General features: G+C 39.3%; 1 protein-coding gene across 2 annotated transcripts; it reads left to right on the forward strand.

Moving 5' to 3' along the window:
* The first annotated feature begins 4,816 nt into the window (after positions 1-4,816).
* LONRF3 (LON peptidase N-terminal domain and ring finger 3) lies at positions 4,817-24,727 on the forward strand. Of its 2 annotated transcripts, XM_035325372.1 has the most exons (12): positions 4,817-5,518; positions 6,191-6,309; positions 6,883-7,005; positions 9,172-9,327; positions 10,719-10,962; positions 11,569-11,659; positions 14,830-14,944; positions 15,389-15,510; positions 16,253-16,411; positions 17,443-17,605; positions 18,406-18,555; positions 19,262-24,727. In XM_035325372.1, the coding sequence occupies exons 1-12, from the start codon at positions 4,921-4,923 to the stop codon at positions 19,418-19,420; spliced, it is 2,199 nt and encodes a 732-aa protein (XP_035181263.1). In that variant the 5' UTR covers positions 4,817-4,920; the 3' UTR covers positions 19,421-24,727. The 2 variants fall into 2 exon arrangements, with proteins under 2 accessions (XP_035181263.1, XP_035181264.1); XM_035325373.1 differs by lacking the exon at positions 9,172-9,327.
* Positions 24,728-26,696: the final 1,969 nt, after the last annotated feature.

Below are 26,696 nucleotides of genomic sequence, written 5' to 3' on the forward strand. Positions count from 1 at the left end.
GCATATTCATTCAGTGGTTCTCCTGTAACATGCATTTGCCAGAAATGGAAGGGCTTCCTGACTGTTTTCTGCATGATCTCTGGAAGGACTGATGGACCTCTTAGTCTCAAGTTGCCACACATTAAGCATCGTGTTACTGTTATTGGTGGTTTACTGTGCACACTAACAGGAGCTTAAACACTTGGGCTTTTATTTCTTACTTGCAAAAGGAGTTCGTTTGGGCTTTGCTTTTGACAGATGAGCCTTTCAGTAAAATAGTTCAGTTTTCACCAAAATGGCTAGTGGGAATGGCTGGTGGACAGTTCTTCAGTTTTGATAAAAACGAGCCTTCCAATTGGTGAGTTATTTAAATATTAAATATAAATAATAAATATAAAAAATATTAAATATTTTTTCAACATGGAAATATCTTCTTGCTTCAGTATTAAAATACTCTGGAATTTGAATTCCTTTGAATTCCTTTGTGACTGTAGTCTTTTCATTTCAATACAAAATAAAAGTAACCTTCTAAGAGTCTGGATGTGTCTGAACAGAACCGATTTTTCCCAGCTCACTCTACGTTTGGTCATGCTTAGGGACACATTGCGAGTCCCTCTTATCAGTATCACACAGTGAAAGATACAGCTGGAATGGGATGCTCGCTTTTTGAGTCCCAAAGTCTTGTCAAGCCGATCACTAGTCAGTCATCAATTAGGAAGCTGGCAGGTTTGCATGAGAAGGGCGCTGCTTCTTTCTTACTACGCAATGTTCACGGATCAATAGGTAACAAGGACTTGTACAGGTTCTACTAGTACTTGTCCCTGAAAAACAAACCCCAGTGATACACTTGCTTTCTCTATTTGATGGCGCCATGCATTTATTTGAACTGGCTAATGTGTTTGTGAATGTCTTAATCCTAGTGATTTTCTAACCATGGCATGTGAACATAAATTCCCTCATTACTCCTTTTCTTTCATTTCCTTTATGGTGTATGGAACAATACGCCTTTTCTTTCAAGATTAACATGTCAAAACATTCAAAATAGAACTTGAGTTTCATTGTTTTTCAATGTAAATAATTTGTGTACAGTAACAGAGACACCCGGTGCATGGAGGAGTAGGCATAGTAGGCAGAATGGAAAAGGAGAGTTAAAGATAATTGCTAGAAATTGTCCAGAGATTCAGGAGCAAAACACCACAGAAAAACCCACATCTTTACTTCCTGTTCTCTACCTAACCGTAAGTTAGTGCAGCTTCCTGACTTCAAGTTTTAATTGGCTCAGCTCCACGGGTCATCTGTCCAAATCTCTTCTCACCTGTTACATGACTTCTAGTATCCCTACTTCCAGTGGAGAAGGAGCTTTTTCAGGATGAGTATGTCAGAATTTCAGACTTGGTTAGTCGTGTTCATGAGGGGAAATGAACAGGATTGTTCACTGGTTTTGTGGTCTCTAACTGTGATGCAGATTATAGCTCCCGAAGAAGGCTGAAGAATGTAGTCATGCTCTCATGCTGTCTGTTACGCCAGCCATTAACTGCTGGAAGAAGATCAGTATTGTACTCATTGTCATTAAGAGGAAGAAATTAAACCTCCCTTTGTAGAAAAATCATAGAAGAGAGATGTGCTTTTGCAGAGTGAGTCACCTCCTAGCTTTAACTTCTGTTTAAGCGAAGGATAAATCAGTTCTTGATCTCATGAACAATGCAGGTAAGTAGGGTTTGCTTTCCCTTTTTTTCCCCCCCTTTCTAATCAAGTACACTTCATGACCCAATGCTGCTCCAAATCCATGAACACATATCAATGTATGACAACTCCATGCTTTCAGAATGTTACATAACACCCCCCCCCCAAAAAAAAAAACAAAACATCATATCCAGATTGAGTATGTACATTCAGTTTATACAGCTGTTTTTGCTAAAGCAGTCTTTGCAGAATTGGGCAAGTTGTCAGAACCATGCATTTTGTAGTTGTACGGGTGAAAAATCAAGTCGTATCTTGGCTTTAAAGCACTTTTTAAGTTAGCGAGCGTAAGGTTCACTCTGTACCTGTCACACCCCACACAGTACTAACATTTACCAAACATCACGCACACCAGGAACTAGCAGAGGCAGAGCCAACTGGTTTCCTCCCCAAGAAGTCACAGAGCTAGTGCCCATAAGCCATCCACAACAAGGTCTTAACTGGTTTTTGGCTTTGGTCTGTGATTCTGTCATCCACATAAGCATACAGCTTCCACCACTGCAACAGCTCACAAGCCCCAGCTGCCCTTTTCTCTTGAAATGTTTCAGCTACGTCCCTGCTGGTGTAAGAGAATTCCCAGAGGTACATTGCACAGTGCTTTTCTGAGACTCATTTTAGTCCCAAGTCATCAGACTGTCAGCCAGCCCTGTGGACGCTTTCCTATGCTGTAAATAGAATCTGTGGAAGTTCCTTTCAGAGCACAAATCCTGATTACATTTTCAGTGATCATCTATTTCCATTCCCTATCTTGAATTCACATTCAGCTAGAAAACCTCCCTTTATTCCACGATTGTTATCTCTTTAAAAGTGTCTGCTATGTAACTATGTAAATACTGTTGGCGTATGCCTGATAGAGAGATTGTCATTGCATTGCTACTGGTAACCAGTGGTTATGTCACTTTCCCTCGCTTGAATAGGCTTTGACTCATAGTGGTTTTCAGGACAATGGTTATAAAATAACACACTGACGGGTTCCCGAGACTATAGTTTTGCAATGGAGACAACTGTCAACCTCAAGACTACAAGAACAAATTTTTCTTTTTTTTTTTTTTCTTCTTTTTGTTAAGGATTTTGTTCTTTTATAGCACAAGGTTTTTTTTTTTTTTTTTTTTTTTTTTTTGCACAGAAGTTGGAAAACAAGACAGCTATGTCCTGTTAGACAGTCCGAGTTTGGTGGGGAAAACCCACACTTCTGAGCACGTGCCAATTCTTCCTAATTGTTCTGAAGCATTGCTTAACTGAAACTATAAGTACTTCAGTTGTCCTTTCTTTGAATTATTTGATGCCAGGCTGCGCTGTTCTTTGGATTATTGCCTGACTTAACCAACAGGAGAAAGAATTACTGAAACCAGTGATTATTCAATTAAACTTTTTCTAATGAAAGGACTTACCTGGCAACTTTAAGAAATATGCATATATATATGTACATATATATGTATATATATACATATATTCAAGAGCCAGAGGGACAGAAACCAAATTTTTGGCAGGTGCAAAAGTCTTAATATCACAAGAATCAAAGACGACCACTGGCTTTCTGTATAAGCTGAAGGACTGCCAGCACATAGGCATCACAAGACTAGCTCTCATTATTAATGTACAGTCTATGCTATTAAGATTTAAGAACCCAAATTTAAGTGGCTTTAAATTACTTTTTCACTTCATCTGAATTTTCTCAAGCATCCTCTCTGAACAGCGAGTTACAAAAGTCAGGTTGACCTTTCCCTCCTTCTATTTTTTTTTTTTGTCCCATCCATTCGACCCCCTCAGGACACAGCATGTCCCTTAATACCTGCTTACCTCATACACTCCAGGGTGGGGAGTCCAGACACTTCTGTAAGTAAGAAATGAGAAATTAATTCAGCTCTTCAGTTTTGTGAGGAGGCTAATAGTATCACTAATAGGATATTCTCAGAAATTTTCAAACTCTCCAGGGGATTAAGACATTGTGAAAAGTGGCATATGTTTTTAGAGCATATATATAAGTACATATGTGCATCCTGGACATTTATAGAAAACTCTGACCTTAAATCTGTGTAAAACTGCAAACAAAAACAATCTGACAACTAGTTTCAAAACAACTGTTCCTATTCCATGGCAGTGCAGGGCATTTTCTCCTTACACTCCGTTTTGCATGGAGTTATACAACTAGTGCCAGCCTTGCATACAATGAAAATCGCTGGGTATGTGCAGGTTGAAGCAGCCAACACAGCAGGTCTTAAATAAAAGAAACATATCCTAAGAGCTGGTTTTTTTTTTTTTTTTTTTTTTTTTTTTTTTTTTTTTTTTACACAGAACCCAGTACGGCTAGGTGTATGTCTACAATACGTCCCACTGTAATACCAGACAAACCCAGCATTTCCAGGGTAGTGCCTGCTTGTCCTGCCAGCACAGGTAGCTGACATCAAAACAGAATCATAAAGGTTGGAAGAGACCTTCAAGATCATCTGGTCACACCATCACCTACTAAACCATGTCCCTAAGCACCACATCCAACCCTTCCTTTCCAACACCCCCAAGGACGGTGACTCCACCACCTCCCTGGGCAACCCATCCCAATACCTGATTGCTCTTTCTGAGAAGAAATATCTCCCCATTTCCAACCTAAACCTCCCCGGCACAATTTGATGCCCTTATCTCTAGTCCTATCACTAGGTACCTGTGAGAAGAGGCCAACCCCCAGCTCCCCACACCTTCCTTTCAGGTAGTTGTAAAGAGCAATAAGGTCTTCCCTCAGCCTCCTCTTCCCCCAGCCCAAACACCCGCAGCTCCCTCAGCCGCCTGGATTCACCTCAGGGGAGCGACGCCACCTCAGGAGCGCGACGCCCCGCGTGCCCTCACAGCCCGAGCAGAGCCCCCACAGGGCTCGGTGTTCTCGGGCTACCTTCGGGCGGGCATTTTCCCCTCGGGCACCACACGGAGCCCGACCGAGGGGCTCAATCCTCCCCCTCCAGCAGCCGGTGCAGCCCGGAGGCGGGCGGCTCCCCCTTCCCCTCAGCAGCAACGACGGTTACAAAACCGCCCGGTTTTATAACACCCCGCGGGCGCCGCCCAATGAGCTCGGGCTCTGCGCATCATGTGGCCGCCCTTATATAAGCGGCGGCGGGCCGGGACGCTCCCGGCGCGGGGCGGCAGCACCATGGCCCGCCGGGGCCCCGCCGCGCCCCCCGCCCGCCCGCCTCGCTGAGGGGCGCCGCCGCTATGGGCTCCCGCCAGCCGCCGCCGGAGCCCCCGCTGGTGCTGCAGCAGCTGGCGGCGGGCGGCAGCCGGGCCCCCGAGTGGCGGGCGCTGCTGGGGCGGGCCGACGGGCTGGCGGCCGCGGGGCGGCTGCCCGAGGCGCTGCCGCTGTACCGCCTGGCGTCCCGGCACCGGCAGCTGCGGGCCGAGCAGCTGGGGCGGCTGGTGGAGTGCCTGGCGCGGGGCGTGCGGCTGAGGGAAGGGCTGCCCGCTGCCGCCAGCGGCTCCCCGCAGCAGCAGCCCCGCGACTGGGAGGTGTTCGGGTGCCGCAAGTGCCAGGGCTTCCTCTTCGAGCCCGTGTCGCTGCCCTGCGGCCACACGTTCTGCAAAAAGTGCCTGGAGAGGGAGCGGCCGCCCCGGGCCCGCTGCGTGCTGTGCCGGGAGGAGGGCGGCGCGGCGGGCGGGCAGCTCCCGCGGGTCAATGTCATCCTCAGCAACCTGCTGGCCAAGTGGTTCCCCTGCCAAGTGAAGGCGTCGCAGCTCCGCCACGAAGGGAACCGTCTGTACGAGGAGAAGAAGGTGCAAGCCGCCCTGCAGAAGTACAACGAGGCGCTCAGCCTAGGTGAGGCCGGGGGAGAAAGGGGGGGGGCAGAGCGGGGAGGCTCCGTCCCGCGGTGAAAGTGGGTCAGGAGAGCAGCGGTTGCATAAGCCGGGAGCCTGCGGTCCGGCCCCGTTGTGTAAGGAGCTGAGGGAAGGGGGGAGCCGGCTGCGGGGTTGCCCCGAGCCCCCCCTTGCTCGCCCCGAGCGCTGCCAGCACCGGGTGCCGAGCTGCTGGCCCCCAGTGCCCTGCTGTGGTGGGGACAGGTGCCTGTGGGCAGCGCTGCTTTTCCCGGTGGCACGGAGAGAACCGCATCCGCCCCTCTAAACTTTGATACTTGGGTTTTTGAAACTCCCATCTACACAATAGCAGCATTCCTTCTGCCACCCCAAATGTCTCCTGTAAGTTTGTGGTCCTCGGTCAGAGCCGGTGACTTATTGTGCAAGTGTCTCGGCACTTATTTATGCAATGTTTCCTGCGGTTATGTAATGTGTAGCTGGCACTTCGGCTGGAGCTGCACAAAGAGGTTTCCATATTTCATTTACTACACGGTTATTTAAAGTCTGGATATATTGTTTTTTTTATGCACAACTTGTGAGGAACAGCATGTGCTTTCAAAATAAATTTCTAAGGAAGAAAGCTTATGTAACTACTTTTAAGTTAGGTTAATCAACCAGTTTCTTTTATTTTCTACAGCCCCAAACGACCACTTACTATACAGCAACCGGTCCCAGATTAACTCTACTTTGAAAGCCTGTGAAGAGGCATTGCATGATGCAGAAACAGCATGCAGACTTCAGCCGTACTGGTTGAAAGTAAGTTCTGACTTCAGTTGTATTTTAAAGCCTTGGTGCTGCCCTGGATAGAAAACCATTGCCTTGGTCAGAGCTGAATCTGAGGCAAGCTTTGTCTTGTAATTTCTTGGACTCCTGTGGCTTACAGACATTGAACCGTGATATTCTTGAGCTTCCTAGGGTGAAAGAAGAGAGTGATCATCCTGGAGGATGAGCTAGCGCTGTTGTTTTTGACCTGCAGGAATCTCAAGTTCATGAACTGTCTCTAAAAACTGGATGCTGTGCTTATATCTTTATATAAGGAAGTAATCGCTAGTTAGGAGATTAATGTAGGGGAAGTAGATTTCTCCAAGATCAGCTGGGCTCAGGTGCTGTGAGAATTATATCTGCCTGAGTTGGAGAATATCCCTGTTCTGCCTGTAAGAGCTTGAATCGCAGGCACTGGTGGTGTCAAGGTGTAACAGACTATTTTAGCTAATTATCCCTGCCTAACTTGCTCTGTCTGGAAGGAGTTTCTATTACTTCATCTTGCCTTTATTCTATTCTCACAACAAAATGAATGAAAGCTGCAACTGTGGGTATGTTGTGTTGCAGGGTCACTTAAGGAAAGGACAAGCATTAGCTAATCTGGGGAAAACGGAAGAAGCTTTAAGAGAGTTCCTATTCTGCCTTGCTCTAGATACTGGGAACAAGACGGCCAAGTCTGAGGCTCAGAAGGTAAGTTCCCTAAATCATCTGGAACTATGTTATTTTCAGTGGCCTGTCATAGAAAAAAAAGTTTTTATTCTTTCCCCTGCCCCTCTCTCATTACTGTGAAGGGCTGGATGGAGGGATGTCCAGGCTGTTGTTCAAATTCTGGGCTTCGGTGTATCCCTTTCTTGAAGGCAGGGAGGTAGTTTAAAAAAAAGGAACATATTAGGCAGATACTATGTGGAAACAGTTATTCACGGTGTTAGCATCACCAATCTTGAAGTCAATTGTTAATAATCACCACCCACGGACTATTGTGATTCCCTATAATCAAACCTCTGTTCTCTTTCCTGGCTTAGCAAGGTATTGCCAATGAGAGTGCAGAAGAGGGGGAGTTGCTATTGAATGTTGTATCAGGCTGTTGACTGCTAGAATGCAACACGCAGCACCCATCAAACTCCACTTGGGAGCAGCAGCTCTCTTCCTACTGCCAGTCGTGCTGTGCTGAGTATCGGTGTGTGAAGGAGGCGCGGAAGGAAGCAGTCAACAAAAGAGCTGTTTTTAAAATAGTTTTTAAAGGTTGCTAATAATTAACGCTAAAAAGGCAACAAAATAGACCTGTGGTGAGCCTTTTTTTCAGCAGCAGCTGAAGTTGGTGTGGATTCTTAGAGGTTTTGTAAAATCTGCTAGTACTATTTTGCCCACCACTTAAGAAATTAGTGTTTTGACAATCAATCATTTTCTGTTGTTGTAGCTGAAAGGCTTAGCGTCACAGCGACAATAGCTTACAATAATAAAGATGTATGACTTCTGTTTTCATTATACTGAATTTTCTTTCATGACAGTGTGCTCATGCTTTTCTCAGTGGCTGGTGGGATGTGAACCTTTGGGCTGCTGAGTGCTGTGACATGAAAAGCTTTCTAAAAGCACAGTAGTATTCTTGTAGTTAAGCACTGCTCATGAAAGTAACCAAGAAGTTATAACCTGGCTGGCTGCAGTGCAGCCAGATTTGTATCTCAATTTGTATATGGTTGAGACTTTAATTTCCCATGATTTTTTTCCTCATTGTTATTTGTTTAGCTTTCTGGCTTGGTTGGACCTTTTTTTTTTTTTTTTCTTGCCAGTGTTTTCCATGTGGTCTTTCACCATCATTGTATCATAACTTGTTTTTTTCATAGTCATGCTGGGAGACTTCCTGTGCACTAGAGCAAGAAGGGCAGGAATAAACAGATACAATTCTAAATTCAGACTCCAAAGTGCTTTATCTAAGACACCTGATTTCTGAGCAGTGGGGTTCTGAGGAAAAACTGGGCTGCTTGTGACTGAAAGAATTACTTGTGCACTCATCAGACACAGAGTTTATCCGTGATGCAGTATTCTACTGGGTTATTTCCAAGGCTGTTTGCATAACAATGTCAAACTACTTCTTACCAAGTTATTTGGGTGTAACTGTGATGTTCTGCTTCTGTTAACTGTCTGTCTGTGTTAGTTTTGACATAGTGTGATCCTTTGGAATCCTTTTTGGCTTTAAAAAGCCATCTTAGCTGCCATACAGTTTCCTCGGGCATCAACAGGATCACCTCAGTTGTATGCTGAAATTAGTTTTCAAAGTGTGCGAATTTTCCGTTCATGTTTCTTTCATAATCATCTGATGAGCTGTGCTTTATGAGTGGCTACAAGTTGCAACTTGATACGGATTCACTTATTTTCTGTTAGTCAATGAAGAGAACACTTTTTTCCTGCCTACATTTTTGTATTCTCACGAGTGAATTAGAAATAGTTAGAATTTATAGAATCAGAAACACTTAACTGAACTTGGATTAAGCCTGTTGGATGAGTGCTTTCTGTACTTAGTAAACTCAGTGAAAGCTTCTGATGTGCTGCAAAAAACAAAGATGCTAGTGATTTATGGTGAGCTTTGAACTGCAGAAAAACAGGATAAAGGTGTGTGTTTCCATTAGAGAATGGTTAGTAATGTATGGGCTTGTTTAACTCCAAAAATGTCTCTTCTGTTTGCTTGGCCTGTATTGCTTTAGCTTGTGTGCTTTTTTCTCTTATCCTAGACAAAAGGGCTCTTTTAAATGTTTTTGTTTTTAAATCAAGGATGCTTGTCAGCTATTCCCTTACTTGCTTTTTTATCTAGAGCTTGCAAGGAAGGAACTAAGCAGTGAAGTATTCTGTTTTATATCACAGCTTCTACTTAGTTTGTTTTCACTCATCCCGGGAAATGCTCAGGAACACTTACCAGATATCCTGCAGCTGTTGTCACATCACTCTAGATTAAAGGGGAATCTCCTAAATTCAGTGGGATCTGGAGGCACCAGCCATAACCTACAAAGGTTGCTCAAGGTAAAGATCAAGTCTGATGTGTGGTTCTTAATTTTGCTGTGTGTTTTATGTTCATGTGGGGAAGCCTTCTTTCCTTTTCATCTCTGGGAGATGGAACGATGCATTTTTTTCAGATGTACTGTGTTACAGAACATACAACTAACAATGTGGACCTACTGAAGTCTCTTACTGACTTCTGCTTCTTTAATTGAAGCCCTCTGTTGTTCTTACAAATTTTATGTAAGAGCTGAGTGGGTACTATTGCTGTCTTTAACTCTTCTGAGTAGTTGGTAGTAGAAAAGAGCCTCTGAAGTACGGATTGAGATACCCTAAGGGCCTTGAAATACTCAAATACAGGGTTTTAGCTTGAACTGTGACTGTGTCAGCAATGAAGCCATCCTGCATTTAGTTTCTATAGGCTGATTAGAGATAACTGTAGAGTCACATAATTTATATTAGTGAGCCCTTAACTTGGTTTTCACAGCCAGAGTTTAGTGAACAGCTGTAGAGGTTTAAATTCATAGGTTTGGGCAGGACCACTTCTGCTTCATTAAAACCTGAACTTTGAGGATAGGATCTGCATAGACTGTACATGTAGGAGAAAACTTGACTAGGCCCTACAAACAAAAACGGTAGGTTTTGAATAGCCTTGTTGAGACTGTTAAGAATAATCAGTGACCTTGCCTTCTGGAAAGGCTATTAGGATACTCTGAAAATAAATCCCTTTATACAAGCCAATCATGAAGTCAGTCGTTTGAGGGACAGTTCACTCATCTTTCTACATGTAAAACATCATCCTGATCACAATCCACAGTGTCTGCTTTCAAGTTCATCTGGGGAGTTGGTGTGACAAGCTGATAGGTGAAGTCCTATGAAGAGGCTGCTCACAGGTTGTTCTGTAGCCATAGCAGGATAAAGAATGATTATTTTACTCTTTGCAAAAGAAGTCTCTGAAGGAAGCTGTGCATTTTTTTTTCTGTTTTAAATTGCATGTTTATACTGTTTCCTTAGAATGAAACTCACATAGTTTTGGTTGTTTTGATGGCTAATACTATCCTTATGATAGAAACAATGTGTTTTTCCTTAGGTTAAGCGATAACAATGTATTTAACCTGACATTTAGCCAGATCTCTGCCTGAATCACGTTTCACGACCAAAGTATAAAGCCACACACAAAGGCTGAAAATACTCTATGATACTGGGGGAGGGAGGGGAAGATAGTTGGCATTTATTTTTCTTTGAAATCAAGCCCTGACAGAGTAATTCTTAAACTGCTGTTTCTTGACTGACAAAGTCCTTCCTGGTGATTCACAATATTAAAGACTTATGACATGTTTGATTTTTTTTTTTTTTTTTTCCTTACCGAGTTGATGGAAGATTGATATTCTAATGTCAATCCTTTCTTTACACAGGTAAATGTGGAACAGAAAAAGGGTTTTCCCCTTCAAGAAGAATCAGATGTAACTACTTCTGGCAGTTTGAGGAAATCCATACAAATTACAGAGAGTAAAAAGGACTGCTTAGAGGAGGAGAACAAACTCACCTCCATTGCAGAGTCTGCCTTTCTAATTTCTGATAAGCGCAACCTCCTGAAAAGGAAGGGCTGCTCAGAGGAGGTGAGAAGTACTGAGGTGCCCTGCAAGCTCATGAAGAAAGGTATGTTGAATTGCACACAGGATAAGTTCCATGACATGCAATCACTGGAGTTTTTGCTTACATGGAACTTAAGAAGAGGGTCCAAACTTTCCTTGTAAAAATTATGTTAGTCTAAAAGGTAGCTAAGAACATTGAGTCAATTGTTTGTTTATCAGCAGAGCTCTGAATCTTTTAAGGAACATCAATGTTACGTGTACTTCTGGCACTTCCCATATCCATTAAAAATAATACAGAAAAATTATGCTTAAGCATTAATTCTGTTTGTTGCCCCTCTTTCACAGTGTGGGTTGTAGAGTAGAATGACAGAAAAACTTGTCCTACTTAAGGCTTTCAACACAAAATATATTTTGATGTTGTTAATGCAAGGCTAAATTCAACCCACTGTAAGCTGGCATAATGTCACCAAAATTGAGGTGTGTTTATTTGTGCCAAAGCTGAGTTTGATGCTTTGTGTAGAAATTACTGTAATGATGCTCAATGGTTCAGTAACTTGCAAGTAAATATAATGCATGTTTAAATATCAGATGCTGGTTGTAGATGTACAGATGCTGGTTATGCTTACGTAGCAGTGTCCAATCATACAGTAATATGTTTTTTTATTGTTAGATGTGGTTGATACTAAAGGAAATGGCACTGGGCAACATATTCCATTTGAATCTGTGGATCCATCAGATCTGGACTGCTCTCTGTGTATGAGGTATCCATTATTTCCTTGTGGATGTTGTTAGCTTTTAAACTGAATCTCTTTTCCATTTTCAGTCGAGAGATTTTCTAGCTTACTTGGTATGTAGTTTTCCCTCTGACTTTAAACCAACCTTTATTATAATTATTATTCCACTAATGCATTTCTAGACCTTTGGTTCTGAACACTGTGAATAGGTATGAATAGGTACTTTTCCCTCTGCCCCAGATTAATGATTGGGAAGGACACATGAGGTCACTGAAGGGTTATGCACGTTAGTGGAGGTGTCTGAAAAATTTCTTCTCACCAGTTACACCCACCCACTGACCCAGTGCACTTGACCACAGTTCATCCTTTGGAATTCACAGAGCCATATATAGTGTTTATATAATACACAAAATAGCTATTAAGTATGATCAATATAGCAAGTTTGCATTTAAATTAGTGTTCCTGTTATTACAATAGGAGGGTCTTGCAAGCAAACAAGCATGATTTTTTTTCTCTATTACTTAACAGATGTGCTGAATTCCTTAGTTTACTACGGCTATCACTACACTTTGATCTCTTCTCTCAGTTAATTAACAGATTTTCTCTTAAGGATGCAATGACTTTGATTTTAGAAAACAAAATAACGAAAAAACAGTTGTCAAGCACATGTTTTACTGCTTGCTTTGTCTAAAAAGAAATGAGATTCCGTTATTGACTGTGAAGGAAACACTGGGAAGATGTGTTTCACAGGGGTCTTGATCTCTGCATTAAAGCATTGCTTACGTTTATCTTTTTAATTACTCAGATTTATCAACAAAGCATGTTAGGATTTGTCTTGCACAATAATTCAAATTCTTGAATATCAGATAAATCCATGAAGAGGCTTTTTTCTGAAGGTCTGTGACTGGAGAAATGTGGATTTTCTTTGCTTTGTTACATGCTGGTAGGGGGGAGCACTTCAATTTATTTCAAAGAAACTGAAACCTTTGAGGGAACAACTGCTAAAACTTGCTTCTGCTTGGAATAAATCAGATTTGTCCCTTCTACCCATAACTGCCTACAGCTAAATACATGCTCCAAAATTTTATGTGACTATAAGAACACCTGATACTGTGAAGAACAAAACTTTCCTCTAACGGAAAGCCACACAGTTGGTCTTATCTGGCTTTGAGTTTATGATTATGTCCACAAAGCACTTTTCAGTGCTTTTAATGAAATTAAGTAGCGCTACTTTCTCATCTTCTGTTAATCAGAAACAGACTAAAATACATTCTTAAAGGAATTTAGCTTGAGGATTGCTGGTTCTGTGACAGTACAGGAGTGTTTGTTAGTGCTGATCTTATAATTGCAATCACAAATACAGGCCTTGCATCTAGAAGGATGTCAGTCTTGTAACACTGCAATTATGAAGGCTTGCGCTAAGGGAAGCTGTCACAAGGTCTTTTTGATGTTATTAATGCAGATTGATCATAACTATTTCCTGCTGTGTTCATCAGATGTATTTTAGGGATTTGGATCCTGAGATGCTTTGGACTAATTACCTAGTAACCTACTGACCTATTCACAATTAACTGCAGGAACTGTTATTAGCCTATTTGTCTGGTAGGGTGGCCAAAACGTTATTGATCTACATTCACTCCAGCAGCAAACAGAAAATAAAAAGCAATGCTCTAAGGAATATGTTGATAAGAAATGGGGGAGCATTACTCAGCAGGCATGAACACTCATTTTCTGCTGTTACAATAGCTTGAAATGATGTCACAAGATGCCTTTTTATATAGTGCTGCTTTCTGCAAGTCACAAGGCTTGATCCAGGTCCATCAGTCACTGGGAAAAAGCTGCTGCTGGCTACAGTGAGCCAGAGCAGGATCATGCATTTTAACAGGAATTTCTTCTATTGATGCTAACACTTCAAGTAGTCACTACAAAATTACATATGCAAACCAGTTCTTACTGAAGCATAATGTAGAATTTGGTATTTCACATAATTCAAAGCAATAAGGTAAGGCAGTGAGGTTTCTGTTCACGAAACAAACAAGTAATAAGGGTTTTCAATTATACAGTCAAGTTGCAATAATAGGTGTGGCATTTTAGATGCTTCTTCATATGTTCCCTTGCTTAAATGTCAATATTTATAGTAACTAAGGACATTTAATAAAATGGCAATAGCAATCTTGTAAAGAGCCAATTATGCTCCTAAGTACACTCATCTTGTTCAAGATATTAATAAATGTGGGTTTACATATTTATAATTTCCACAAGTAAAATAGAACTTTACTGCTTTGATAAACTTGATAAACTAAAATTAGACTAGTATTTGAGCCCCTAAAATGTTTAGGCAATATGCTGTGAAGTATATTGTATGCCAAGCAATTTAACTTATAGTTTTGAATGTTTTGTATTTTAAAAAGGTTATTTAGATTTAGTAGGATTATTTAAATGATCAACATCTCTCTAAGGTACTTACTTGCAAGGAAACATCACTGTACAACATCACAGTTATAATAAGCCAAAAATATTTTCTACATGAAAATAGGGGTCCCAGAGGTGCTTGAAATGGGTAAAGGTTAGATACGAAGATACTTTAAAGTCCTGGCCTTATACATTTAAATACTTTTTTTTAGATGAAACATGAATTTAATATCATTGCTTTTCCAGAAAAACAATCATTTGAAGGTTTTAAAAACTGTCTATTCCAACAAAACTGCTTTCCCAGTCCAGGTTTGTAATAATACATTTCATTGTAACAACTTGTGGGCTATTACTGCAAATAGCTGTTTTGTGCTTTGCTCTACCCATACAAATAACCACATGATTTCCACACTAATAGTTGTATAAGCATTGCTCAATTTCATCAGAAAAAGTTAGATGGTCCAACTTCTGCTTCTATTTATTGCTTGTGTTGATTATAATCAAGTCCTGGCCTATCTGAACTTAAAGGCAGTATTTCCTCCTCACATTCACTGAAATCTGAGTTCATGGGCTGCTTTTTCCATGTTAGGTGACAATAATTAAGTCTGTAAGCTGAATAAAGACAAAAGTTGGATGAAGACATGAAAAGCAAGGAACAATTTTATCCCTGGAGTAGTCAGTAGCTAAATTTAGTGAATTAATGCAAAGCTTTTTGGTAACAGCTTTTTCTTTGCTTTGGTACACGATATTGTTGTTTTTTTTGTCTTTTGGATTTTCCAATCCAGGCTCTTCTATGAACCTGTCACTACACCTTGTGGACATACCTTCTGCCTCAAATGTCTTGAGAGATGCCTGGATCACAACCCAAAATGTCCCCTGTGCAAAGAAGGGCTCTCAGAGGTAATGATGTTTGGATGTTGTCAGCATAAATTCAAGGGCACAGGATAGGACCAAGTAGCACCTTGAGGAACCTTCCAAACTCAACAGTAATATTGCTTAACTGAAGAAAAAGGTGACTTCTAAAATGCCCTTGTGATTCTTGTGACTTAGAGCTTGGATAATCTCCATTGTTAAAACCTTACAACCAGGCCTGTATTTGGGAGATCTGGGAAGGGAAGGCAGCTCACCTACAGATTGTCTAAAATAACGTCCCTAACATAAGGAATAGTTCAATAAACAACTCTTCAGTGGCAGTGCAAACTTAAAAGATAGTTTTGATGTGATAGAGACAAACAGAAACAGAACAAACATATGACTGACTACCTTGTGCATAGGCCACATACACTTTGAAATGCTAGATGGTATAAGGGTTTCTGGTTATTTTGGTTTTGTTTTTTACTGCAGTGCTTGGCTATGAGGAAATACTGTAAAACAGTACTAATGGAGGAGTTAATAGCTAGATATCTTCCAGAGGAACTCACCGAAAGAAGAAAGATTTATGAAGAAGAAATAGCAGAGCTTTCCAAGTATGTAAACCATTTATTTAAAACTCAGTGTTAAATACTACTGCTGTTAGCTAACAAATGCCTCCTGCTGCTGGGGAGCACAAACTAAGATGCTGACAAAAGAGCTTCTTCCTTGGTATCAGTGATTCAAAAAGAATAGGGCCCAGGTGAAGTTGTGCCTTGAGTAAGCATAAGAACTGGACACTGTGCTAAACAATAAGTAGAAGGAGAAGAAATCTGGGATGTTACTTTATAAACAAGGTATAAAGCAATGTAGCTGCTCTCAGTGGCCCTCTGTGAAAGCCACAGAGTAAGACAATAGGTGGAAGTAGTCTTACAGGCTGAGGGGCAGAAATTACTGGGTAGGGAAGAAGTGGGAATAAGGAAAATAAATACAGAGAATAGCAGAGATGCTTTAATGCTCTCACTAGCAAAACCAGACAGCGTAACTAAAACCTCTTTTGCTAGTAAGTAGTATACCAGTTTGCATAATAACTAGTCAGATAATCAATTTAAAGAGAAAGTTTTAGCTTTTACTTACTACACTAATAATATTCTAAATTTAATATTTAACTTATTAAATATTAAATTATTACTATAATAAATAAGTCAATAAAATATTAATAATTATTAAATAATATTTAATAAATAATCCATTTATTTGCAGATATAATAATTTTAAGGAATGTTCTTGTATAAAATGTATTTTATACCTTGTGAGTGTTTTGGTTAAGCATCCTATCTGGTTTGTCTTTTCTTACAGCCTAAATAAGAATGTTCCTATATTTGTCTGCACAATGGCTTATCCTACAGTCCCGTGCCCTCTGCACATATTTGAGCCATGTTACCGCCTGATGATTCGAAGGTGCATGGAGACCGGCACCAAACAATTTGGGATGTGCATCAGTGACCCTGTAAAGGGGTAAGTGAGTAGCTGCGTGCTTGGACCATCTGATCTACCCCACTTAGTGTGGAGCAAGGCCTTTGGACAGAGGTGCAGAAAGGTCCATCGCTATAGACATCTGTGATAGTTCTTGAGTAGAAAGACCTTCTACCTAATCATGCCAGTTAAAGACATTGAGAAGACTGAAGTTTCTCTTTTGAGCAGTTGGATTCTTACTATTGACTGCCCATCTTTCTTGAAACGCACAGAGCTAGTGCATTTTATACAAAGTAGAACCGTAGACCTCTTAAAAATACATGGAAAGGAAGCGTATTTTCTACTGTTTTTAAATCTGTTTAACACTTTGCCATTTAAATTTGACTTCTTGTGACAGTAAGGTAAGATGCTGTTCTTTAAATTAGGAATATGTCTAAGCAATTGGGATACACTTATCCTCACAGTTCTGAATACATTGGAGGCTGCAGAGGTAGAACAGGACCTTCATAAGGACTGGCTGAGCATTTACATTGAGCCTTTTACAGTCAGTCTTATTAGCTTTGACCTTGATGTCTGTTTATGTATATAGCTCTTATACCTCATTTTGAGGTAATTCATTTTGTAGGTATGTCATACCTACAAGGTATGACATACACAAAATGCACACCTACAAAGTAAAATCTGCTGAAAATCTGGGACTTTTTTTGTTTATAGATGTCATAGTCCTTCCATAATTACTCTGAATTGCATTTGTTCTTTTGTCCTGATTGAAAATACTAGAGTTATGGAGAAAGTGTGCTTCTGGGCTGTATAACTTTGAATTTCATAAGAAATTCCTTGTATTTCAAAGCATACAGTTAGTGTTAATCAGATCAGACAGCCTGAATATTCCTGATAGTTTTGAAAACAATTGTTGAATAATTTGAGCTATAGCAGATCAGTTCTCTGAACAATAGGAATTAGCTGACACTAGTAAGTACCTTTCTGGTAGGGACTGGCTGTATGGCAGTTCTGTGGAACTAAGGGTGGAGAGATTAAGACTTGTTCACTTGCTTTTGTTCTGATTTAAATAGGTTTGCAGACTATGGCTGCATTCTGGAGATAAGAAACGTTGAATTCTTTGCTGATGGTCGCTCTGTTGTAGACAGCATCGGCAAGAGGAGATTTAAGGTGATACAGCACAGCCAGCGTGATGGGTATAATACAGCAGACATTGAGTACATTGAGGATCAAAAGGTGAATCCAAAATATTTCATTTAAACTGTATAATATCTAAAATTCTAAGCAAATATTTCAAGCAGACTCATGTTTTGTGGAACAGTTACTATTAAATCAAACTGGTATTTACTGACTGCTCATGGTTAAAGATGAGGAATATAAGAGTTACCACAAGTACGCGCACACAGTGCCCATATGCTGAAGAACGTTCTTCCTAGAGGATTTTAGAAACTAAGTGAATCCAGGATGAGATCTTCCCACTCTTTTAGACAGAGTAACTGCAGTTGATAAAGATGGTGGGGAGGGGGCGAGTTGCCTGTTTGCTTCAAAGCAAATTAGAAAACTTCTCTTCAGGTAAGAGGGAGCAGGGTTGGGTCTACTATACCTTCAGAATGATTTACATTAGTTATTGCTTTAAAAAAGGCAAAGTATACTGCCTGATATAAGCCTTTGTTTTAAGTGGGAAGATAAAATTGCTATTTTGAGGAGGTGATAAATAAGCTTTAACTATTTTCATAACCTTTTATTTTGTTGTATGGTTCTTAAGAAAATATATTTTCATATGGCAATCCAGAAGTGTTTATTCTGCAAATTACTGTCTTTGGTTTAGAATACAGTATAACAAGGTGAAGTAATTGATAAATGAGTTTGATTTTAGGGGGAAAAATTCCCACCTTTCATGATTTATACTGGAATTCTCTTGGCATTCTTTGTTCTTTTCTTCTACCCACCCCAGAAAACCCTAAATTAATGTTTTGCCTTCCCTAACAGCAAACTGAACTAACAGTAACCTTCCCCCTTCTCTTTACTCCTTTCAGGTGCAAGGACAAGACTATGCTGCATTACTTGTCCTCCACGATTCTGTCTATGATCTGGCATATACGTGGTTTAACTCGCTCAAGCAGGCACTCAAAAGTCGAATTCTCAGTCATTTTGGTCCGATGCCAGCTAAGGATCCTGACCCACAGGTACCCAGAATCCGTGGCTTATGTAACTTCTAGAGACAGAAATAGCAAGGATAACTGATAAGCTGTGAAGCATCGTCTTTTATGATGAAAATAAGAATGCTCTGCATTTATCCTGCATAAGCAAAGTATCTGGATTATGTTGCTGTGCACCAGTAGTAGCACTACTGTGAACAGAAAGCTCATATTTAATGATGGTAACTTAACCTACAGTATTAATCCAACCACGCTTAACGCTTAAATGTCTTTTTGCCTACTCTACTTTACAGATTAAATGTGTAAGAGAAAATAGGGGAGGAAACTTGTTACTCTTGTTAAAGGACTGCAAATGATAGAGATCCTAAAATAACAATATAACAATAAAAGTAAAATACAAAGTGCGAGGTTTAAAATATTAAACTATGAAGGAGACAGGTATCCCAAAGGACTAGATCAATAATTAACAAGAGGAAAAAAAAAGTCAAACTTATAAACTGTTGCTAAAAATAGTAATGCATCTCACTTCTGCCTTCAATGTCCCATTTTTAGGAAAGGTGAAACTTGGCTGTAACTTCTGTTTCAAGCTCACAAGCCATTAGGCTGGCAATGAGATAACCTGCTTGCTAGACAGTTACTAAAATGCTGTGTTTTCAAAGAAAAATGGTCAAAACCAAGACCATACCACATATATGTATGTATCCTAACTTTTGCTTTCTTCCCCTTACCTCAGGCTAATCCTAATGGGCCAGCGTGGTGCTGGTGGGTCCTAGCTGTCCTTCCACTTGAGAACAGAGCTCAGCTCCCTTTCCTTGCCATGAAATCCCTCAAAGACCGCTTGAATGGCATCAGACGTGTCCTTACATTCATGTCTCGTACAAGATCACGGTGATGGTGAGGAGAGCTGTGAAGTCTCCCACAGTACTTGACTGTAGAGTATTTCTTGTAACTTCATCTAACTGCAATAATGTCTTACAGATTTAAGTGTCAGGATGTTCCAAGCCTGAATTTCAAAGAAAATGAGTTATAAAGATCAAGGGATGCTTATGGATACTTCAGTAGTTTCCATTTGGAACTCTGAGATGATTTTTCAATCACTGCACTGCTAAATTAATAACAAATGTGATAGAACAAAAAGTGATCTTGTTTGCCATAAACCTTTTAAAAAGCTTAAGAGGTTTTTAATTTATTTTTATTTTTATTTTTTGTAGTGGATAAAGGATAAACTGCAGCTTAATGTGAAGCAGAATTAATAATGTTTATGCATTATTACAGTGAACTGCAAAGTCTTTTCCAATGGTTCAGGTTTTATATAGCATTGTGTATAATAATGTTCACAACTTCCGTTTGATAATTTATTTTTGCACTATGATTTTTTTTGTTTCAAAGTGTGTATTATTTATGTGTTCATTCTCTAAAGGAACGTGAGCTGCTCTATTTATTTAGTGTTTTTACCCTGTATGTACAACTGGGGGGAAAATTATGATTCTGGCAGTGCACAAAAACTGCTTTGATCACTTTTCAAATACTTGTGTTCAAGTACTTTGAATGTTTTTCTACTTGTCCCCAGTTCTACTGTAGCCTAAGGAATTTTTTCTCCTGAAACAGCCTGCCATGAAGTCTTTGTATACACAGACTCTGAGATAATTCATGCACAGTTGTTGGAGCTTGATCCTATGCTTGCAACTAGGTCCCTGATACCACAAAGCAGTCAAGCACATACTTAACATTAAGAATGGGTGTTTAAATGCTTGACTAAACCAAGGTATCGATCAGCTGTTGGCAGTGGGAACTGGGTGACAGAAGGTTCCATCCCCTAATGTTGCAAAGAATGGAGAATATCTTGGAGTTGAATTTATATCTGAACCCTTCCTTGCAAGAAAGGATGATGGCTACAAACAACTGCTAAAGAGTGAGCTGCACTCAGTGGCTACTCCTAAAAATGAAACTGGAAGGATTGGTATCATTTCATTGTAGGATATGACATAGATCTTTTTTACAACTACTCTTGTTACTGTTGAGATAAGCTTTATTTTTTTCGTAAGTGTTTGGGACTTGGTTTTGGAGTGTGTGTGTGGGTGGAGGGAGGGTTATTTTGAACCACAGGACTCAGAGGGCAGTTTGTATCACATGAGAAGGAAAATGTAATAAATACTATTTATTTATTTCACCCCAATCTTCAGGCTTCTGTTAGCTTCAAATCTCTACCCAGACACTGCATTTCTCTTAACAGAGATTGGTCAGTGTTGTTAAATAGTAGTTTAACTTAACCCCTAAGGAAAACAAGTGCATTTTTGGGTGATCACTTCTAGCTGTAAAGCAGGTAAAAACAGGGCAAAAATAAGAATAGCAGTAACTTAGGTGTTTTGTTCTGTTCTTTTGTTGTTGCTTAAATCAACAGTTTGTATACATTTTTGGCTTTTTGATTTCTGTCTACCACTTTCAGCGTGAGCAGAACAGGGCCTTTTATTCCTAGCTACTGTTTTCAGTGGCAAAAAGAAACAAAACAAAACCCTGAAACTGTTGTGGAATGCTACAAATTTCCTTATTTTATCCCAGGATAGCACCAATTGCCATTCCATGCCTTTATGGAAAAATGCCGTAGAATTTAATGTTTGTGTTTTCCCCATCATTATTTCATCAGAAACATCTATTAAGAGTAATTTCTGTACTGTTAACTTTCCATAAAATTATCTTTGTTCCCCCTCTTGTTAAATTCTATAGGACTTTTCCATAAGGGTACCAAAGAAAGAATGGAAGACAAACACATTTCAGCCTTGTGATGCAAATGGAAGATGTATTCTGTATTTGCATTTAGCTACTCTAGAAATGCTACAACTTGTTTCCATACTGCTAGATTGCTGCACTTCTGACGTCTTCTGTAGGTGGTACTTTACATGCTTCTCTGTGAACAATGTATAGAAATACATACATGTTCTGAACAATAACAAGTGTATGGTGGCTGAGACCTGCTATAGCATTTGTCTTCGTAAGTCAAAAAGTGACTCCTACTTGTTTGGAAATGAAGCTGCATTAAATATAATTCTTCCTTAAACTATTACGTATTAATGCATAACAAGGAGCCCACATGGCTCCCAAAGAAATAAGCTGGCACTTAGTTCCTCATATCTGTGAGAAAAGGACCTTAAATATCTATTTTACTGTTTTCTCACTGATCTTACTATGTGTTGTTTTTTTTTCCCTGCACGCTACATCTTCTGCATACTCATATTCTGCCTATTTTGTTAATTCAGAAATTGCCAAGGAAAGGATCCTTGATTTTATAAGCAAATATTGTCTTTCTTTACTAGGTTTGAGTAAAGCTGTCAATTTTCTAATTAGAAATTTGCGTATAAATGCACTGTATTGTGAACACCCAGTGTATTTGGTGTAGCCTGGAAACACTGGAACTACTGCATACAATGCATACAGTTGACCTGCATACAGACAACAGATCAAGTACATAAAGTTCATCAGTACATGTACAGTACCGTTCTGTCTGGGACTGCTCTGTGGCCACACATCCTAGATTAATTGGTAGTCTGCAAATTCCCTCAGAGGAAAAAAAGAAAATGTGAGGAAACAAGTTTCCTAGAGAACACAAAGCTGTCCAGTAAAAGCTGGACAAGGAGTAGCCTTAGCCTTCAGTGAGTTGAGATGGTTGTTTAAGTAATGAGGTTTAAAAAACTCTTTAGTTATGCCACAGTATGGGTGACTTCTGTAGTTGTAGTAATCAATACAAGGATGTAACTGCAACATTTATTACAGGCATAAGTAAACAGATAACCAGATTTAAAAATACCTTCACTTCAATAATAGAAATGGCATTGATCAAATTTAATGGGGGGAGTATTTTATTGATGCTTCTTACTTTGTTCTAGGTACCTACTTTGTTTCAACCACTCTTGCTGACTGATTTCAAGGAAAAAAAAAAAAAGGCACTCTGTAAGGCTACGTTTCCTCTGCGGTCAGAAGTATTGATTTTGTTATGAGGTCATAAGTAATGCATAGGCTTCTTGCTCGTCCTTCAGAGAAGGTATTTTCCATTGACCCTTGATTAGTGAGTTAGGCTTACTACAGTCAACAGAAGTTCTTCAATTCACATAAAAATGTGATGAGTCCCCCTTTTTTAAAAAATAAATCTGTGATGGAGAGGAAAGCCCCTAGTAGAACAAACTAAATGCCAGTCTCCTGGTGAATATCATGGTAAACCATTCAAACATCTGGAGACTTTGTGAAAGCTTTAGACTTGCATTTGTGAGATATGGTTGTGTTCATCAAAAATCTTTTCACCCTTCCATAGATGAAGTATTTAACAAAACAGATTAAAATAAATATCCAAGGCTGGCTGTATCACCCTTCCAAATTTCTGTACATATATATAGCTTCTAATTAAAAACAGATGACTTGAGGGGGAAGAAATCACGGTAGTTTTTCATTCCCATACATAGACAAACTTCTAACATTTATAGTAACTTATGTTGCTTTGTGTAGCAATAACTTATGGGGAGTTGCTTCTATGAAAGTAGCTATTATCTTGGCTTGCATAACTGTGTGGAAAGTAAACTGGAGGCAGGACTGGATTAGTCAGGAAAAATTATCAACTCTGAAAGTGAACTCGTACAGTTATAGAAAGTAGTTTGGTAGTGCTAATAACACAATGATAAAATGGTGTAGCACCTGTGTGTTAGACCATTATCATGCTAAATCTAATTGACATTCTAGTGTTAGCTGTAAAAAAAAAAAAAAATCTGATATTTTCTCTTCCACTGGCTTGTAGCAATAACACATAGAAGCTGTCATACTGAATGGCTGACCTATTGCTTGGCCTATGCTTCCGTCCTGTATGACTGCTTGCAAACAGAACACCTGAACCATGGATTTCTTAATCCAAAGATTATTTTAATTACAAAAAAAAATAATGTCATGGGGATTTGGATGTAGCAGGTCTGGCTTAATTTGAGCTGTAGAAAAAGCTTTGTAAAACTAAGTCTTGTTTTAGATGGTTTTTTAATGATTTCTGTTTGGTGCTGAAGTTTTACTGGTGTTTAAACTAGTGACAGACAAGAGTTGTACTTAATTAAACACAGTGTTTAGAAATGGAGGACATGTTCACAAACTTATTTAAAAAATATGTAAATTAACTGCAGGGTTTTTGATGCATAAAAACCCCACTAGAACTATATGTTCTTTGGGTAGTGCTCTCCAGTCCCCTGAGTTCTTCATTAGCTGAAAACTAAGCAGGGGTTGAGGTCAGTTATTTTGCCAGCTTCACAACCTAGCCTGTAACTGATGCAGCAAATAGTTTAAGATCTAATCTGGAGTTTACTCCAAAGCCCAATAAATCAATGAAAGTCTTAGAGGTACAAAAAGGTGATAGTTTAGCATAGTCACTGTTCTGAAACATTTTGCTAAGTAAATATTGTCTGGGTACAAACTGAACTGCCTAGTCAGGATTAAAATGAGGGATAATACTTAAAAGAAAAACTGAACTAGTACATTGACTTCCTCATCCAGGTGTCATGTGAAGTGCTTACTAATGGTGGAGTTTCATAAGGTCTAAAGTAACCCTCACATAGAAGTGCCTGTATTCTGTTATTGCCATTCTTGATCTTTTTAAGAGAGTCATAGCCATATATTTTATAAATATACACATATGCACCTTTAAATCTTTAAATTTGCAGAACAAAGGTTTACAGAGCAGAAGTGTAGCAAAAACAATGTAATAGCTTCTATAATTCCCTGGTGAGGGATGGGAGAAGTACAAAAATGAGGAGGAAGAGACTCTGTGTAAGATGTCTTAATTTGGCACCATATACTTGTCCAATTTAATTCCATCAAGCTATGTGGTTACAAGAGTGCCAGAAATATATCTATCAAGCCATTTTAAATAAGTTCTTTGTGGACTTGTATAATCCATTGTTTGTAAAAACATCCTTTTTGTGCACTGTAATGAACTTGAACTGAAATTTAAGTTATTATGCTCATATCACTGAACAGAGTACTGTTCAGCTACCTCTACATAAGGTTGAAGTACTTTGTTTTTTTCCAGATTTGTTCACATTGTCATATAAAATATATTTTTTAAAAATCATAGTCCAAAGAACCTGTATGTGTTTGTAGATGTACATATAACTACCTTGTACCAACAAAGTCTGTGTGGAGAGTTGTTTGCTAATTAAACTTTTTGTGTTCTTTACTCTTTGGCTTGCATAACAAAGAACTACAACTGGTAACAAACATTACACGTGAGCTGCTTTTTCAGGTATTTTAGAAAAAGGAATGAAGAACAAATCCTAGATCCTACAGTAATGCAACAAAATTTGTTGTGAAGGAACTAACTCACAGAAAGGAAGTTAGTTGCCCAAACCTCATTTGTGAAGGACATGAAGAGCATTTTTCATTCTTTGTAGTAAAGTAGGAATGATGGGAAGTGACAAGGGCCTGGCTCTCAGCACTACATTTGCTTCTCTGGACTGTGGTACCTCTCACATACTGTTTGCATCATAGTGAGTTGCTTCATTTTCTGTTATTTGAAGCAATAACTAGTCTAACTTTTCATTTACAGTCTCAGCCAAGAATGAGCCCTAGCTGTTTTTTAAGCTGTATCAGTGAAAGCACTATATTCAGTGAGGACCCCTTAACCAGAAGTTTAGTAGGGTTTTTAAAGTCCCCAGTTTTACAGAAAAAGCTAGAGTAGTTCTATTCATAGACCTATCACTGAGAGGAACAACTTCATATTTTATTTACTAAAATGTGGAAGTGTTGCCTGATTTTTAAAAGGTAAACACATGCGGACTGTTCCTTTAAAACACATATGGACTTTACCTTGTCATTTAAGCAAGAAGGGAGCTGTAGCATGGTTGTCATACACAGCATAAGTCCCTGCCACTTATACTACCCGAGCTTGGTTTGCTGGTCTCTTACGTAAGCTTGCTCAGGTCCTGTATTTATTTTAGAATCCAGGGCATAGTCTAAACACCGTATATAGTAAGCCAAAAACTAATTATGTCAACACTGCTGTTTTCTTTAACAACATAAATTTGAATCTGAGTAGAGGAAGTGTTTTGGTTGAAGTGCTTTTCCATCAAGAAATAGCAAATAGTCAGAACGGAAGGTTTGATTGGAAAGTGTTTGAACTATTCCTTTTAATTCTCAATTTCAGGTTTGAAGGCTTTAAGAATGGTTTTTAATTGCAGTTTAATGTGCAGTTTAAAAATGTTTTTGGTTATTGTTTAAAGCAGAGAAAATTTAAAGCGAAGACAGGGTAGCAAACATTTTACAACCACTTGTTCACTGTGCTCCCATTTTGTAATGCTGTATCTACATAGATTTATTCAAATGACTTTTGAATTATTCTAAAGTCATCTCTGCTTACATAATGCTTCACATTAAAATGATCATTAAGAAGTGCTAATGATCTCTATCCTGTAAAGCAGTTGAAGGGAAATTACTTACTCTAGTTAGCCTTTGCTTCCCAGTTTATTTTGTAACACAATAACCTGAATTCACTGGGGCTTGGATCAGGACCATGGCATGCTGAGCAAAGTGAAGGGCATGCTACACGATAGCTCCTGGCTGTTATCTGCCACAGCTTTGAAAATTCCGGCATTCAGCTGTAACATGCTTTTTATTCTGTTAATGAGATGCCACAAAATCCTGGAAAATCTATTAACGTGCTGTGGTTCTCTATGAGTTAAAGTACTGCAACATTTTTATCTTCAAGTGAGGTAGCTGACTTCTTAATTTAACAACTATTTAGCCTCTGCTATACCAGTTGTAGACTGGCTGGTCCTTAGTCCATCCTAACCAGAATAATAATTAAAAATAATAATAATAATAAGGCCTGCTATGTGTCACCCTCTTGGTTACACGTACCGTTGAAGGAGGAATGCAGACTTTGTTAGTAAACTATCATAGGGATAGGCTTGTTTGTTGTTGTTTTTAATATATATTATTTCTGATTTTCAAGCTGAGCAGATTTTTTTATCAGCAGTTAATAATACCAAGTTCTCCAGAAACTACACAATAGAACAGATTAAGTCATGCTTACTAGTAAACTAGGTCATCAGGCCTTCTTTACCAGACATGCTGTATTTTTAACTAGCCATTAAGATAAGCTGTACATCGATGCCAAAAATTAATACACAGAGGCTACCTGAAAACCA

This window comes from Oxyura jamaicensis, chromosome 4 (assembly GCF_011077185.1).
Source record: "Oxyura jamaicensis isolate SHBP4307 breed ruddy duck chromosome 4, BPBGC_Ojam_1.0, whole genome shotgun sequence".
Taxonomy (NCBI): domain Eukaryota; kingdom Metazoa; phylum Chordata; class Aves; order Anseriformes; family Anatidae; genus Oxyura; species Oxyura jamaicensis.